General features: G+C 40.9%; 1 protein-coding gene across 8 annotated transcripts in view; it reads right to left on the reverse strand.

The window, feature by feature from the left end:
• Ktn1 (kinectin 1) overlaps positions 1-15856 on the reverse strand; it is a 64638-nt gene that overhangs the window by 32782 nt on the left and 16000 nt on the right. For all 8 annotated transcript variants that reach the window (XM_032918259.1, XM_032918256.1, XM_032918257.1 and 5 more), the window contains exons 7-19: positions 14807-14913; positions 13516-13648; positions 12227-12314; positions 8909-9075; positions 8150-8218; positions 6748-6785; positions 5706-5796; positions 5263-5331; positions 4745-4782; positions 4528-4609; positions 3587-3655; positions 712-746; positions 218-308 (exon numbers count right to left, since the gene is read on the reverse strand). In XM_032918259.1, the coding sequence (XP_032774150.1) occupies positions 218-308; positions 712-746; positions 3587-3655; positions 4528-4609; positions 4745-4782; positions 5263-5331; positions 5706-5796; positions 6748-6785; positions 8150-8218; positions 8909-9075; positions 12227-12314; positions 13516-13648; positions 14807-14913 (1077 nt within the window). The remainder of the gene's footprint in view (positions 1-217; positions 309-711; positions 747-3586; positions 3656-4527; positions 4610-4744; positions 4783-5262; positions 5332-5705; positions 5797-6747; positions 6786-8149; positions 8219-8908; positions 9076-12226; positions 12315-13515; positions 13649-14806; positions 14914-15856) is intronic.

The following is a 15856-nucleotide window of genomic DNA, read 5'->3' on the forward strand; positions in this document are numbered from 1 at the left end:
GGAGGAAGAGGCATGCTACCAACTATGACAGTATCTACCTGACTGCGGCGGTGAACACTATAATCATCCTCACAGCTCCAATTTCCAAAGGACTATCATTTAAATCAAACGAAAACCATATAACTTAGACACGAGCACCCAGCTGTGGAAACAAGCCCCTGAAGCCTTTCCAGACTGACAGAGGAAGCACAAAGGCACAATGGACAAAATGCCTTACGTTCAGCTCCTCCTCCCTGGTGGCCACCTGAATGAGTCCAGTTTCTAGTAACTCTTCCACAGTCCTTAACTTCTCATCTTTTTCTTGAATGCTGTAATTATAAATTTAAAGCATACATATGAACGACTTGGTCAAGGTAAATATCATTGCTAAGTATTTTACACCGATCAAGCCCTCTGTCCCCCATTCATTATGAAACTTTAACTCTAGAAAGCTTTCTCAGGATCTCAATCATGGAGTTAGAGTGAACTCAACAGTAAGTAAAGTCTGCACAGGTAATGTGTGGGCTGACTGCAGCCTGAACAAGTCAGTCACTGTCAAATGACACCCACAAACAGTCCATAGGGTAACCCCGGCTGACCCACAGCCCACCAGGCTCTTGTCTAGCAGAAAGTACCAATAGTACTTTAAGAACCCAGATTACTACCCCTACCAATTCTGTTACCAAATTTGAGGGGAATGAATCACCAAAATATAAAAAATTAAACTCTTACCACTTTTTCATTTGTTCCACCACATCCTTATTAGGCTAAAAACAAAAACATCAAGAAATGTTTAACTCTACCAAGTTTGCATAAGATAAAAATTAGTTTAGAAAAAGAACTCTGTGGAAAGAGGTTAGGATTCTAAATAGCCTCAAATTTTAGTCCTTACTTGAGAGAACTGCTTAAGTTTAATTTTTTTTATTCAAAAGAGAGCAAAAAGAACATCAACATACAAGAAACAAGAGGAAAACGGCACCAGCAAAACTGACTCACTCGTGCTGCAACTCTGAATTTAAGTCACCTACAAGACTCGGTAGTCACCTAGAAGACGGGAAAGTTTCTTCAAAAATACAAATTTTACAACTTTAAGGCATGAAGTCACGGGCTGGAGAGATGGTTCAATGGTTAAAGAGCATTTACTGCTCTTCCAGAGGTCCTGAGTTCAATTCCCAGCAACCACATGGTGGCTCAAAACCATCTGTAATGGGACCTGACGCCCTCTTCTGGTGTGTCTGAAGATAGCTACAGTGTGCTCATATACATAAAATAAATTACTAAAAAAAAAAAAAAAAAAAAAAAAAAAAAAAAACAGCAACCTTGACCTCCTAAAAAAAAAAATCCTAAAATAAATAAATAAATCTTTAAAAAAAAAAAAAAGCATCAAGTCACAAAAGGCCTTATCCTTTTTTCAATTGATTTTCTCCTACACTGAAGTCCAATATAAAGATTTATTTATTTATTATATATGAGTACATTGTAGCATGGTGAACCCATACCAACAACGCATGCACGCAAATGCATGCATGCACACTCAGAGAAACACGAGCACACTCACACACGCATGCACACACACACACACACACACACACACACACGCACCCGCACACACCCTCTCCCTCCCTCCCTCTCTCACATACACACACAGATACAAACTCATATACACTCTCCATCTCTCTCACACACACACCCCTATATAAATTAATGTTTTTAAAAATAAAATGAAATAGATTCAGATTTTCTCTTCAAATGCAGGCATATCCATATCCAGAGCCAAAAAAGTTAAAAACATTGAAATTGTTCTTCTTTAGAAGACCCTTATGCTTTAGACATTTGTTTTACCCACATAGAGCTAACTCTAAATTTGTTTTAGTTTATGTATTGAAATCTCTGGTAGTTAATACATAAAAACTGCATGCTATTTCTCCAGGTTAAGGATTAATAGACAAAGAAAAACTACCACACTTTATTAATCTAGTCCACCAAGGTACATGTCTGGAGAAAACATTTTTTTTTTTTTTTTGGTTCTTTTTTTTCGGAGCTGGGGACCGAACCCAGGGCCTTGCGCTTCCTAGGCAAGCGCTCTACCACTGAGCTAAATCCCCAACCCCGAAAAAACATTTTTAACAGTAAAAATTAATAACGCTGGGCTGGAGAGATGGCTCAGTGGTTAAGAGCACTGACTGCTCTTCCAGAGGTCCTAAGTTCAATTCCCAGCACCCACATGGTGGCTCACAACCATCTGAAATGGGATCTGATGCCCTCTTCTGGTGTGTCTGAAGACAGTGACAGTGTACTCACATACATGAAATAAGTAAATAAATCTTAAAATAATAAATAAAAATACCGCCATCAAAACTGTTGCTAAAGGCTACAACAAACACTCGAGTTTCAAAGATGGTCACTTGAACTTGGGTTCCAATAGCTTTTGGAGTGCTTTATCATTCGTAGTCTATATTGCAACAAAGGAGAATATTTACATTTTCTCCATGCTAGTTTACACACATACAAAGTAATAAAAATTACACAGAGTATTGTATTTCACAGAAGGGAAGGGGAAACAAGCTGACAAACTAAAGTTAACAAGTACTTCAAACAACAGCTCTTTACACCAATAATATACTTGTTGAATTGTGAATTTTAAAACCAAGAATGAAAGCATCTCTGAAGGATGTGCTATCATTTCCAACAAGGTCTCTAAAACTTACTGAGGAAAACAAGCAGTTTGTATTCTAACGGAGCATGCAACAGCAAAAATTATACACTGCCTTGTTCTAAAAATTCCTACATTGGTTTACTTATTTGTTGAGAGAGCATGTGTGATTTTGTATGTGCGAGTGGTGGTCCTCTCCTTCTATTACGTGGTTCCCAGAAATCACTCTCAGGAGGATTGGTAGGAAATAACTTCACCTGCAGAGCCATCTGGCCAGTCAGCTTTCTAACAGCGTGACTTGAAAGAGTCATATGAGAAAAATGTAAAGGCAACCCTGTGGTAGCACCAGGGAAAAGACACGACTAGATGTGGCTTACGAAGAAGTGCCAGTCAGGGCTGCTATAGCTTTACTGGCTTGCAAGGGTGAGTGAGTGCGTGAGTGAGAGGGTGAGCGAGCGTGCGTGTGTGCATGTGTGCGTGTGTGCGTATGCATATGTAATCATTATCATATATACGTACAATTAGAATATAGATATATATTCTTTGAAAATTATTTAGATGTAGGCTATGTGCAAAGCACTAGACTAAGCAATATATCCAAGTTTTGTTCAAATCTGAGAAATCCTTAAATAAAATCGTGGTGAGACTGAGGAGGAGGAGTTTGAAACCAACTTTGAGGCACACCTAAGTTTCAAACCATTCTTCTTTTCAAAAACCATATTGCCTGTAAGGGTAAGGTTCCAAAAACAGGTGGGTTTTTTTTTTTTCCCTTTTCCTTGTTTTCTACAAAATGCTAATGAGAAGATTAACACCTGCCTCTTCTCAGAGATGCAAAACTTTGAAGCATAAAGTGGACGGGGTGGTTAGAAGACACACCTAACTTTAAGCACACTCTCTCAAGCGGCTCAGACCCTCTCGCACTTGGGTTGTTTCCACACTAGCGAGAAACCTCACCTGCTGAGAGACAACGGCCTGCAGCTTCTGAACTTCTAGCTGTAACGCCTTATTCTGGTCATTCAGAATCTGGAAGAAAGAATCCCAAGTCACTACTTGCTAAGAAAGAAAAAGGCAATAATGAAATCATTTGAATGGATTTTTGAACAAGCAAGCCCGCACTGTTGCTTTAGGTGTTCATAAAAGACTGAAGGGTTCCATGGACATAGACATCCAGAGCTCACTGGACAGAGAGTAGCTCTGCAGCAACAGTGAAGACAGCAATATCATCTACAGATGTAAAATACTGAAAAATGCCAAGGAGGCTGGAGAGATGGCTCAGAGGTTAAGAGCACTGGCTGCTCTTCCAGAGGTCCTGAGTTCAATTCCCAGCAACCACATGGTGGCTCACAACCATCTGTAATGGGATCTGATGCCCTTTTCTGCTGTGTCTGAAGACAGCTACAGTGCACTTATATACATAAATAAATCTTAAAAAAAATAAAATAGGGCTGGAGAGATGGCTCAGCGGTTAAGAGCACCGACTGCACTTCCAGAGGTCCTGAGTTCAAATCCCAGCAACCACATGGTGGCTCACGACCATCTGTCATGGGATCTGATGTCCTCTTCTGGTGTGTCTGAAGACAGCTACAGTGTACTTGTCATATAAATAAAATAAATAAATAAAATCTAAAAAAAAAAAAATAATAATAAAATAAAAACAAAAAAATAAAAAATGCCAAGGAATGCTAGGGCAAAATCAATTTCAAAAATTTAAGATTAAATAAAGTACATTTAGGCAAAAAGTCTAAGAAAAATTCACTATTCACCTTAGACACCATATAATAAACTAAGGAAATATTATTTCCAAATGACTATATTAAAACAACCCAGCACATTGAGCCTCGCTGTAATTAAGCTTATGGCGTTGTTCTGGGCAAGCGGAGCTCATGCTCACACACCTTAAGTTCTTCCACTCTGCTGGCAACTTCGCGCTGCAGCTGCTCTTCAAGCAGTCTTATCTTATCATCCTTCACATGGACACTAGGAGAAGAGGAGGCTCCATTAACACTACTTCACATTCAATCTTCTGGGCTGTATGCACAAGCCTCAGTTGGAGTCTCACTGCACATGAACACACATGCACGCGTGTCTGTCTGCAGAGAATACATCACTCACCTCTTCTGCATCTTCTCCACCTCGTGGGCTGCAGCAGCCTGGACTCAGAATAAAAGGAGACTCTTATCATCTTAGGAAGCCATCCACGCTACTCCCTTCCTCATAAAAGCTTGTATTTCCTACGTCTGGATTAAAGCTGTAACAGACTCTATGGTATTCTGTGTTTTATTGTCCATTAGTTTTAACTTCTCAGAGGCCAATTTTCTCTAACAAAGGTTTTCCCTTTACACATTAAAATCCGAGCGGGTAACAGTCTCTACATCTCAGAAATGACCCAGGCACTGTACCATACATTAACTCCAACAGGAATCAGTGACATCTAAGTCTGTACATACGCCCTCGGTAACAACCCACAGCCAAACATAAGTAACCAGTATAGACGGTATTTATATACAGAAAACGGGGCTCACACAGTCAGAAACAAAAACAAAGGCAAAAAACAAAACAAAACAAAACAAAAAATAAAAACAAGAAAGCACATCAAACTTCAGAGATAGATAAGCAAAAGTGACATTTACCTGCTCCTTAGCCAGGGCCTGCAATTTCTGCACTTCAGCCTTTAATAAGAAATTTACATTCTGTACATCCTAGAGCAAGGGAAAAAAAGTACAAGGGATTAAAAATATTTCATAAAATACAAACTGAACTTACGGCAAGGTATCTGTTCTGCTTAAGAGTTAAGTGACGGTCTCAAATAATGCACTTCGTAAAGAAAAAAGTAATCAAATTTCTGTTACTTGGCACACTTCTGAAGTTGTTATGGAATGCATTATGAGTAGACCTTCTGGGTTTGTCCTTTTTAGAGCTGAAGAAGTATCCTTTACAGTTCAGAAAAAAGAAAGCACTTTCCATAGTTCTACAGTGTTGCTCTTCCTTCAAACAAATACACACCGACTATAATCTTTAGGGTAACTAACTGAGTCCCATAAAATACTACAGCAAGCGGTAGGACATACTGTACCTTAAGTTCCTGCTCCTTGCTTGCTAAGTGATCCTGTTCGCTTGCTAATGAGTCTTCAGTCTGCTTTAGCTGTTTGTCCTTTTCTGCAATCCTTCAAGAAAAGACATTTGTGCTTTTAATAAGCATTTACAAACAACAGGATTTAAGTATCCTACATGGACAGGACCATCTTAACTGAATAAGTTTCTCGTATGACGGTACTTTCTCTCTAGAGACACTATTTAGTCTAACAGTATACTAGTAACTGTCATAAAGCATGAGCCCCAGAGAGAGAGAGAGAGAGAGAGAGAGAGAGAGAGAGAGAGAGGGAGAGAGAGAGAACAACTTGCAAAGTTTGCTCCCTCCTTCCAGTGTGTGAAAGCAGGAAGCGTTTGGTCCATCAGGCTTGACAAAGAGCCTTTCTTTCCTACTAAAGCATTTTTACAGCCCAAAATATCCCCTATTTTATGCTCCACCTGTACTCTGGAGGCAAAGGCAGAAAGATAACCACAAAATCAAGGCCAGTCTAGGCTACAGACTAAGGCCTCAAATCATAGATACACAGATGAATAGACAGACAGACAGATCAATTATTTGAAACTTAAGTCAAAGAAGCTAATTTACATTGAAAAGTCTAGTATCAAAACCAGATTAGAGGTCATCTGCACACAACTGACCATATCTGTACAGTTTGAAACTATGCAAATGAGCGCATGCATATGAGCATACGGCCTACTGCCACAGGCTAGATACAGAAGAGCATGGTACAAAGCAGGCTCAAGCACTACTTTCTTTCCATCCACGACTCTGAAAACACAACTGCCTCTTCTACATAATTCCCAACGTCCCAAATGGAGGAAAGTTAGACAGCTCTTTCATAATAACAAAAACAAAGTGAAACATTCGGGACTAAACAGACATAGGCTAGAAGAAAAGAGCAAAATAGAATTTAGTTAGGGTAACTTTCCAAACAGGTGAGAGTATGACATTAATTGTGTATTGTATCAAACAGGTATCGTTAGTGGTTATCAGTTACAAGAGAAGTGTGGAGTAGCAAGCTTACACTTTATGTAATTCTTCTGCCAGAACTGAAGCAGAGGTCTGAGAAAGAAAAACATTATCAACATAAGAGCATTTGAGAACAAGCTTAAAAGCTGTACAATAATCACAGCAGAGCTTCACAAAGAGAGGGACACTGACATATATAAAGTTGTTAAAGACAGTCTGGCCTGTGGTGAGGGGCTACCGCTCTGAAAACATGTCTGTCTGAGCACCAACAGCCACTACTAAGGAATTCCACATGACATCGCAGAATAATGACAAGCAACAAGTACATAAGGGGCAGAGCCAGCCACAAAGGCCGTCTCTACCCCGTGCATCTCCTCCTCAGCAAACCTGTCTGAAAGGATCCCTTCATGATCAGACCATGAGGAGAACGCCGGTGCTGTCTTTCCACTGTCAAGTTCTCAGCTAATAAAGACTGGTAACTCACAAACACACAGCTCCATTTTGCTGAATTAGATGGTTCTCCCCCCAGCTAGTTTTACAGTATCATCTCTACAAAAAACCATTATGCACAAAGCTTTGGGAGTTTGCACACTATAATTCACATTTAAAGTCAAAAATCACTTTTTACGTAAGAGCCAAATTCGGAATATGTGTAAGCACTGGGGGGAATGAGCACATGAGTGCAGTGACCAGGAGGCCATTCAACTCCCTGGAGCTGGTGTTACAGGCAGTTGTGAATGGCCTGGTACAGGTGCTGGGAACTAAACTCTGGTTCTCTGGACGGGCAGCAGGCACACGTAACTACTGAGCCATCTCTGCAGTTGAGAGTCAAATGTCTAGTACTTGTTGCTATGAATGATTTTTACGATTTTTAACGTTCAACTGAAATTGAAATTTACAGTATATGTATTTATGTAAACCTTCACATTTTTCTGAATGTTCTATTGTTTTTATTCTAAAGCCTATCAATCAATCAATCAAAGAAAGGAGCAGTGGAATCAAATGACAGGTCTTAGCATACTATCTTTTTAAACTCTGCAATGTTTGCCATTACCTAAACTGAATTCTACATTTCAAGCTGAATCTTCTGTGAATACAACCTGTGCACATGTGGGATTCCTGAACAAAGTCCATTTTCTGTGACAGAGCATCAATCCCGCCATCAGCCCTACCTACACACTTACACTGGCTATCCGACTGGTTTGTGACAGAGCTCAGAACGTTTGCCCAGGACTGCGTATTCTCACCTACCCCTCCTCATTACACCGGTTTGGGGTTCTTAGTGCTGCCCAAGTATTATCTATACTATTTAGTGTTTGAAACTTTGGACCACTGCAAACTGATTCATTGACTCGCCCCCCAACTACTGAAAAGTTTGGCACTACAGCTGAGTTCAGGAAACTGTTTAAAAGGCTGGAAAGTTCTGACTAATGTAACCAGTTAGAAAGCACCATTACCTGAGCTGCTATCTGGGAATGGAATTGTTGAATCTGAGCTTTCAAAGCCTCATTTTGTTCCAAAATATCCTTTCATCAATAGGAAAAAAAGAAAGAACAAAGATGCCATTAATAAATATCCAAGAATACATGAACACAAAGATTTACGTAGTCTTGATATCTTTAAATTATCTTTATTTAAAGCAGCTAAGCATTCTTCTCTGAGTTCATCTACAAGGCAGACGTTGAGGCTGTTTTACCGTCCCTGATCTTATCACACGAAGTCCTAAGGAAGTGGGTGAGTCGTCTTTAACACATGCTCAAAGATTAAATATTATTATTTACCACCATTAAGAATTAGGACATATGGTCTGGAGAGATGGCTCAGTGGTTAAGAGCACTGACTGTTCTTCCAGAGGTCCTGAGTTCAAATCCCAGCAACCACATGGTGGCTCACAACCATCTGTAATGGGATCTGATGCCCTCTTCTGGTGTGTCTGAAGACAGCTATAGTTTACTCGTATACATTAAATAAATTAATTAAAAAAAATAATTAGGACATACCACACTTACCCTAATTTCTTTTTCTTAATGATTTGAACACGGAAATAGAAATTTATTCAAAGTATTTAGACATAAGTTTTGGATTTTTCTTTAATTGTAATTTTTGAATTAAATTAAGATTAGACCACTTCCCCCCAACCTCTCCAACAGCTCATCTCCATCCCTCTCTAGTTCTTGGCTTTAGTTACTATTGTAGCACATGTAACACACAGATACCTGTACTTGGATCTGCATGGACTCCTCTTGGCTCGCCCGCTTCTGCTCTGACTCCATTAACTGCATTAGCCTTTGCTCCAACTGCTGCTTGGACACCAAGGTGTCCGTGAGCTTACTATGCAGGCTCTGGACTTCATTCTCTTTGGCCACAAATTTACTCTGTAAGTCTGTAGTAGACAAAAATACTGTACTTACAAAATGCCTCTTCCTTCCTCTACCCGATGCACCCTCAATGCATGTGCTGCCCTCTCTGGAACACTGGCACTGATCCGTTGTCCCCTTCTGCATTCTCAGTGGCTCATCCTCTCTGTACAGCGCCCACCACCTGTCTGATTCCTCTTGCCGTAAGAGCGAGACTCTGGACCAGAGTCTGTAATGTCTCTGTATGTCCAGAGCTGGGCCCAGGACGTAGCACAATACTGCCTATTCAACAAGCATGGTTCTACCACTTCCTGAGAGCACTCTTTGTTTCCCTAAAGATACCCTAATAATTATGCTAACAAATTCCATGAAAATTCCTTGAACTCTGCTACAAGAGAGATGCCAAGAAATCTATTTTCTAAAAGCCGACATTTAAAATAGCATAGTAATAATAATAATTTGAAATGAAGGATAATTTTTTTGTTTCCTTTCTTCCTATAGGTAAACACACACACACACATACACACACGCACGCACGCACACACGCAAGTAATGAGAAAAAGTTTATTTATTAACTCAAATCACAATAAATGAAGACAACGTGTTTAAAGACAACCATGACAACCATTAATTAAGTAGAAAAGAGGAAGGGACCCTGGGTTTGGTCCTCAGCTCCAAAAAAAAAAAAAAAGAAAAGAGGAAGGGAAACCTAAATCAAAAGGTTAGTGACAGGAGAATCATCACCCTGTCCCAAACCATGAGCAAGTCATAGGTCAGAGGGAACCTCCTACCACAGACAGAAATGTGTAGCTGGGCATGTGTCGTAATATGTCCTTACCTTAATAAAGGCAAGTGCTCACATTTATAAGATAATACAACTCAGGAAGAACTACTATAAACTAAGCATGTAATAATGGACGTATCTGGGACTAGAACTCACAGAAGCAAAGCATCTATTCCCAACAGTTAAAATTAAAACATCAAGTCATGCGATCAAAATCCTTGAGGAGAAATCATTTCTGACTTACAGCTCGCCTCCAGGTAAACCAATACTGCATGGTAAAAACCTTTTCAGAACTTAAAGCCTCCGTCCACAAATGCACTTCTAGGCATCCTCCTATGCGACCAGCAGAGCAGAACAAAGCGTTCTCGTCCAGTGTAGGAGAGAAGGTGGCAGTGACACAGAGCAAACAGGGCAGTGGGGGTGAGCCTTAGGACGAGAGAGCAACAAGCACTAGAGCATGAAGGCCACACCTCCAGGGGGCCATGAGGAAAGTCACCAAATCCCTGCCTCCAGCATTTAAGACGTTCAGGGGCCGTGGAATAAAAAATGTTTAACATTAGGCAAAAATTTTTAAATAAAACAGCATCAAGTAAGGGAAAATCCAGTGGGAATCGGCTTCAGGAACTAAACAGCACACATAACGGATGAATTTAACATGCATCCTGGTCGCGATGACAGAAAGTGAGCACTGATGGAATGGAAGCACATTTACAACATTTTAGAACACTGAGATACGGAGGAGAAACCAGATAACTCTTTACTTTCTGTAACACAAAGTCAGTTTCTACCAAAAGGAAGCAATTCTTTACTATAGCCAACATCAGAATCAACCTGATGTCTATCAACAGATATGAGAATGTGGTACCTACGAAGTGTGTGTGCACACGTGCATGTGCGTGCATGCGTGTGTGAATAATGGAGTATATTACCCAGCTCTAAAGAAAAATGCAAGGCTGGAGAGATGGCTCTGCGGTTAAGAGCACTGGCTGCTCTCCCAGAGGTCCTGAGTTCAATTCCCAGCAACCATATGGTGGCTCACAACCATCTGCAATGGGATCTGATGCCCTCTTCTGGTGTCTGAAGACAGCTACAGGGTACTCACATACATTAAATAAATAAATAAATAAATAAATAAATAAATAAATAAATAAATAAATAAATCTATCTTAAAAAAGAAAAATGCGATCACAACATTAAATCCCAGCATTCTGGAGACAGAGGCAGGGGGAATCTCTATGAGTTGGAGGATGCCCTGGTCTACAGGGCAAGTTCCAGGACAGCCAAACTACACAGAGAAACCCTGTCTAGGAAAACAAAACTATAAAACAGGGAGAAAGAGAGGGAGCAGGAAAGAGAAAAATGGAAAAAAAAATAATTTAATGAAGTCCAAATCTCAGAAAGAAATAAACCGTGTATTTATTCTCTCACAGAGACTCCAGACAATACTGCGTGCATACATGTAAAATACTGAGGCTCTAAAAAGGCATGATCCGTTAGAGCACACTATGAGGTAACCCACTAAGAGTAAATAAAGGTACAGGAGTGCAGTTAGAGGATGGAAAGATCGCCTAGCAGTTAGAACACTGGAAGACACAGGGTTGGTTCCCAGTACCCGCATGGAAGCTCACAGCCTTCGGTAACTCCAGTTATGGGGGAATCCCATACCTCCTTCTGACTTCTTGGGGCACATATGCACACAATGCACATACACACATGCATACAAAATACTCATATACATAAGACGAAAGAAATAAACCTAAAACAACAGTTAAATAGTGCCATCTTACTTTCTACAGCTATTTGGTTTATTCTGATAGCCTTCTAGCAAGATTCCTGTATTCCAGTCATAATAACATATAAAATGTTGCATATTTAAACAAGTTAAAGAACCTTAGCATAAATACCACGTTTATAAAAAAAACAGAAGCCGTAAAGTATCCTGCGTTTATTTTGGTGTTGACCAAAAGGGATGACCAGAGGAAACCCAAGAGCTACCCATAGGATAAACGCTTATTCATCTACATGGAGTCACACTCAAGTTTAGAAAGATGTTCTGGCTAGAGTTTATGTCAAATCTAACACAAGGTTGGGTCATCTTAATCGAGAAGCTGCTTCCACAAGGCTACAAGTACCAACAAGACCAAAGGTCAGCTACAGGGGAAACAGGGTCACAGCCATGCTCTCATGGGCCCGTTAGATGCTAATTTCCTGTAGTACCACTACGGACAAAGCCACAAGATTGCTTATTTTATACTATCTAACAAATGCTGAAGAAATAACATAATCTAAAAGGACAAAAATGTATTTTCCCTTGGCTCTGCTGAATGCCAACTAATCTGTCCCCTCAGACAGCAGAGAGAGGCTGTGTCCATCTGTACAAACGCTTCCTCTACCTTGCTGTGCGGCCTCATGCTCTGCCGTTCTCTTCCTGATGTAACTCTGCACTTCTTCCCAACGCCTCTCGGCTTCTTGTAGTTGAACCTTGATATTTAAAAAGAAAGGGAAAAAAAAAACAATCAACCCCGACAAGACTCCAGCTGTAAAAAGAGAGCCATTTCTTTGTTGGCCACACCTATCTATCTTCTTCTCCGACAGCTCGGGAACTCAGCTCTACAGACTGTTAGAGCACGAAGGACGGCTGCCCCTATTCTTATCTGACCCACTAAGCTATCAGCCATTTTTCATCAACCATTCTTGAGTCCCTAAGCTATTAAGAGACAAGACAGTATCTATTGCTAAATCTCAGTGAGCACCTAAAATTTTACCTATTTTAAAATAAAAATATTGTAAAACACTAAGATTATTCATTGTGATGCCACTTATCACACTCATTCATTCGTGTCAGCAATAAATCCCCCAGAAACCCCAGTATTAAAGGAACAACACTGACATCAATTTCACAAAGTATTGAGCAAAACTTGAAAAAGAAAAAGAAAGAAAAAACGAGTTACATTTTCTATAGGCAATTATAAAACTGTCTGGAACTGGCATCAAGGTAAACTCTGTATGAGTGTGGATGGGGGTAACAGTGAGGCTGCATATAACCTCTATAAATTGAACTATGCATTTTTAGAAAATCTTCCTCAGAAAAGGGAGGAACAGGTAGCTATCATCCCATCAACATGTAAGTTCCCAAGTTCATGAAAATGAGAGTGACTCTGCTCCGCTTCGGGCAGCCTGAGAACCTACATGTCTAACAGTAAGCATCTCAGCCGTCTCTGTTCGCCAAGGGTTCCAGGGGAAGCTGCTGGAGTGACACTTGAGGGAGGTGTGGGGGAGGCGTGGGGGAGGCACGGGGGAGGCGTGGCGCCCATGCTGAGGAGGGATCGAGTTGACTTGACTGAGTTATCGAGAATAAAAGTAATGCTAGATTCCTTCCTAAAATTACTTTTGCCTTACACGGGTAGGTATGTATAAAAAAATACACACACAATAATTCTACCCTTCCTTGTCAATCACTTGGCTTCGTTTTTCTTCTCTCAGTCTGTAGCTCCAAATCCAGGCCTACATACAATCAATGCTTTGATCAAGGCACAACTTTGAGAACACAGAGCCCTTAGACTGTGGATCTGATGAAACTTCACACTAGATTCTCAGACCAACCCCCACACTGTTATGTCATGGAAGTGGGCATCATCATATTTACAAAGTGGTACGGGGGGCAGGCAGGCAGGAGGCTCACCTTCAACTGGGCGGCGGCTTGTTCCGCGTTCTTCTTCTGGACGCCCTCTTGCTGCAGCTTGCCTGTCTTCTCGTTCAGCTCGCTCACCAGCCTCCCACAGTCTTGGCGCAGCTTATTCAGCTCGGCGGACTGCCTGCAACAGTGACAAGATTAGGGGTCTGCACGCACAGAGAGCTCACGAGCACAACATATCCTGTGTTAAATATGCTAGAAACCCCACTTACAGGCAAACGTAAAGGAGCACGACTAAGTAGTAATATTGTTGTTCCCAAGAGGACTCTAAAAATCCAAATGATCGCAAGCTCTAAAAACTACTGCAGGGCTGAGAGGCTGCCTAAGTGGAAAGGGGGATACAAGCTCAGAAACCTAAGTACCACCCCAAATTCCATGGTGGCAGGAGGGACCCCGGGCTGTAGCCTCCATATACACTCCACAGAACAAAACAGGAAAATACACTGTGGCAAATACATGACATTAATAAAATAATTTTAAATCTGAAAATCACTATAAAATATCAAGAAAAAAAATAGCTAACCAAATACTCAGCAGTATGAACAGATAGATGTTGCTGCCATTAAACTGATTTAAAAAACCTCCTAATATGGATGCCAGAGAGAAAGTTCATCAGCTAAGAGCATTTGTTGCTTTTGCAAAAGGCCCATGTTCAGTCCTATTACCCACATGTGACTCATAACCATCCTAATTCTAGTTCTAAAGAATCCGACACCTTTTGGCCCCCATAGACCCCAGGCATCCCTGTGGTACACAGGCATGAAAGGCAAAATACTCCAGACACATAAAATAAATCTTTACAAAAAAACAACACCCTCCGAATACCAACACCATTGTAACTGGACTTGGCCTGTTGTCCAGAGGAAGAGAGCATTTTTATTCTAATGAGGAAGCTTTTACTTCATTATTGCAAATAATAACCAGTGCTTATTTGTCAAGGCTACTAGCGTCCTCGTGAACCACCCAGGCTCCACTTTTAGGCTCAAGACCATCCTTTTTAGCATCAGCATGGCAGCTGCTGTGAGAATAATGAGATCTAAGAAGAGCGAGGCTGGAGGAGGGCAGCTTCAGCGTGTGTGTGCTACTTCACTGGCAACGCATGCCAAGGGGCTTTGCAGTCTGCACTACTCAGAGTTCAGAGGATCTAGGTCCTGAAGAGTAACTCAAGATTAGCAGCAGATGGAGGAAGTCAAAGTTCAGCCAATCACTAAGCAACGCCTCCTTAGGACAGAGGCAAACGCTGTGTCACTAGTTGACAAGGCGGCATCTGGACACATACTTGCTCTCCAGCTGGTTTGTGGTGTTACTGACAGCATCTCTCAGGATACCGTTTTCCTGCTTCAAATGAGCTATCTCTGCCTCCATTTGTTCCCGAACTTGCTCAAACTGTTTTAAAAATATAAAAGATTTATTAGGAAGCAAAGATCAGCAAAGCCACCTTTAAGAGAAATTGCACTCTAATAAAGCATTACAAAAATGAAATACAACCCTTCTTTTCAGGTCACTATCAAAGAGACTTAAAGAACAAACGCTCGGAGCCCACCAGACATCGCTAACACGCCTCTGAGGTGAGATGCCAAACGCACCGAGCTGCAGAACTGAGGAGTCGGGTGGTGCTTACACCCAGTGCAGAGGCAGAACATGGCAGTGTCACAGTCACAACACTTTTAAGGCTTTAAGTTGGATAAGGTGGCCCATACCTCTAATCCTAGCACATGGGAGGCAGAAACAGGTAGAGTCTATGAGTTTTAAGGCTGGCCTGCTTTACATAGCAAGTTACAGACCACCCAGGACAACAAATGGAGACCCCATTCCCCTAAAAGTTTTAGCTATCCAAAGTTTAAACATTATAAATATGCATAAACATTTATAAAGCTATAAATTAAGCATAACTAACAGACACCATAAAATCTACTTGAAAATCACTCATGACCCTGGGTTGTTTTACCGTGCTAAGTAACATAAAATGAGATAAAATAGACCATCCGAGCCACTCTCTTCTTTACACACATCTGCCTGTCGTGTGCTATATGTGCTGTGTGAGCATGCATGCGTGTGCGTGTGTTCAGAGGAAACATTAAATTAGTTCTCTCTCCACCATCTGAGTCCCAAGAATTGAACTCGTCATCAATCAGGCTTGGCAACAAGCTCACCGAACCATATGGCTGGTTCCGCCATTTTCATGTGTACAAGGTTCAAGGGAATTAAACATATCCATTCTGCTATTCGACCATCATTACCATTCATAGTCGTGAATATACAGTTAGCCACTGTATGTCAATGGCTCAACCTGCCATTAACATTAAACGTTAAACAAATGCACATGATT

Source organism: Rattus rattus, chromosome 12 (assembly GCF_011064425.1).
Source record: "Rattus rattus isolate New Zealand chromosome 12, Rrattus_CSIRO_v1, whole genome shotgun sequence".
In the NCBI taxonomy this organism is placed as follows: domain Eukaryota; kingdom Metazoa; phylum Chordata; class Mammalia; order Rodentia; family Muridae; genus Rattus; species Rattus rattus.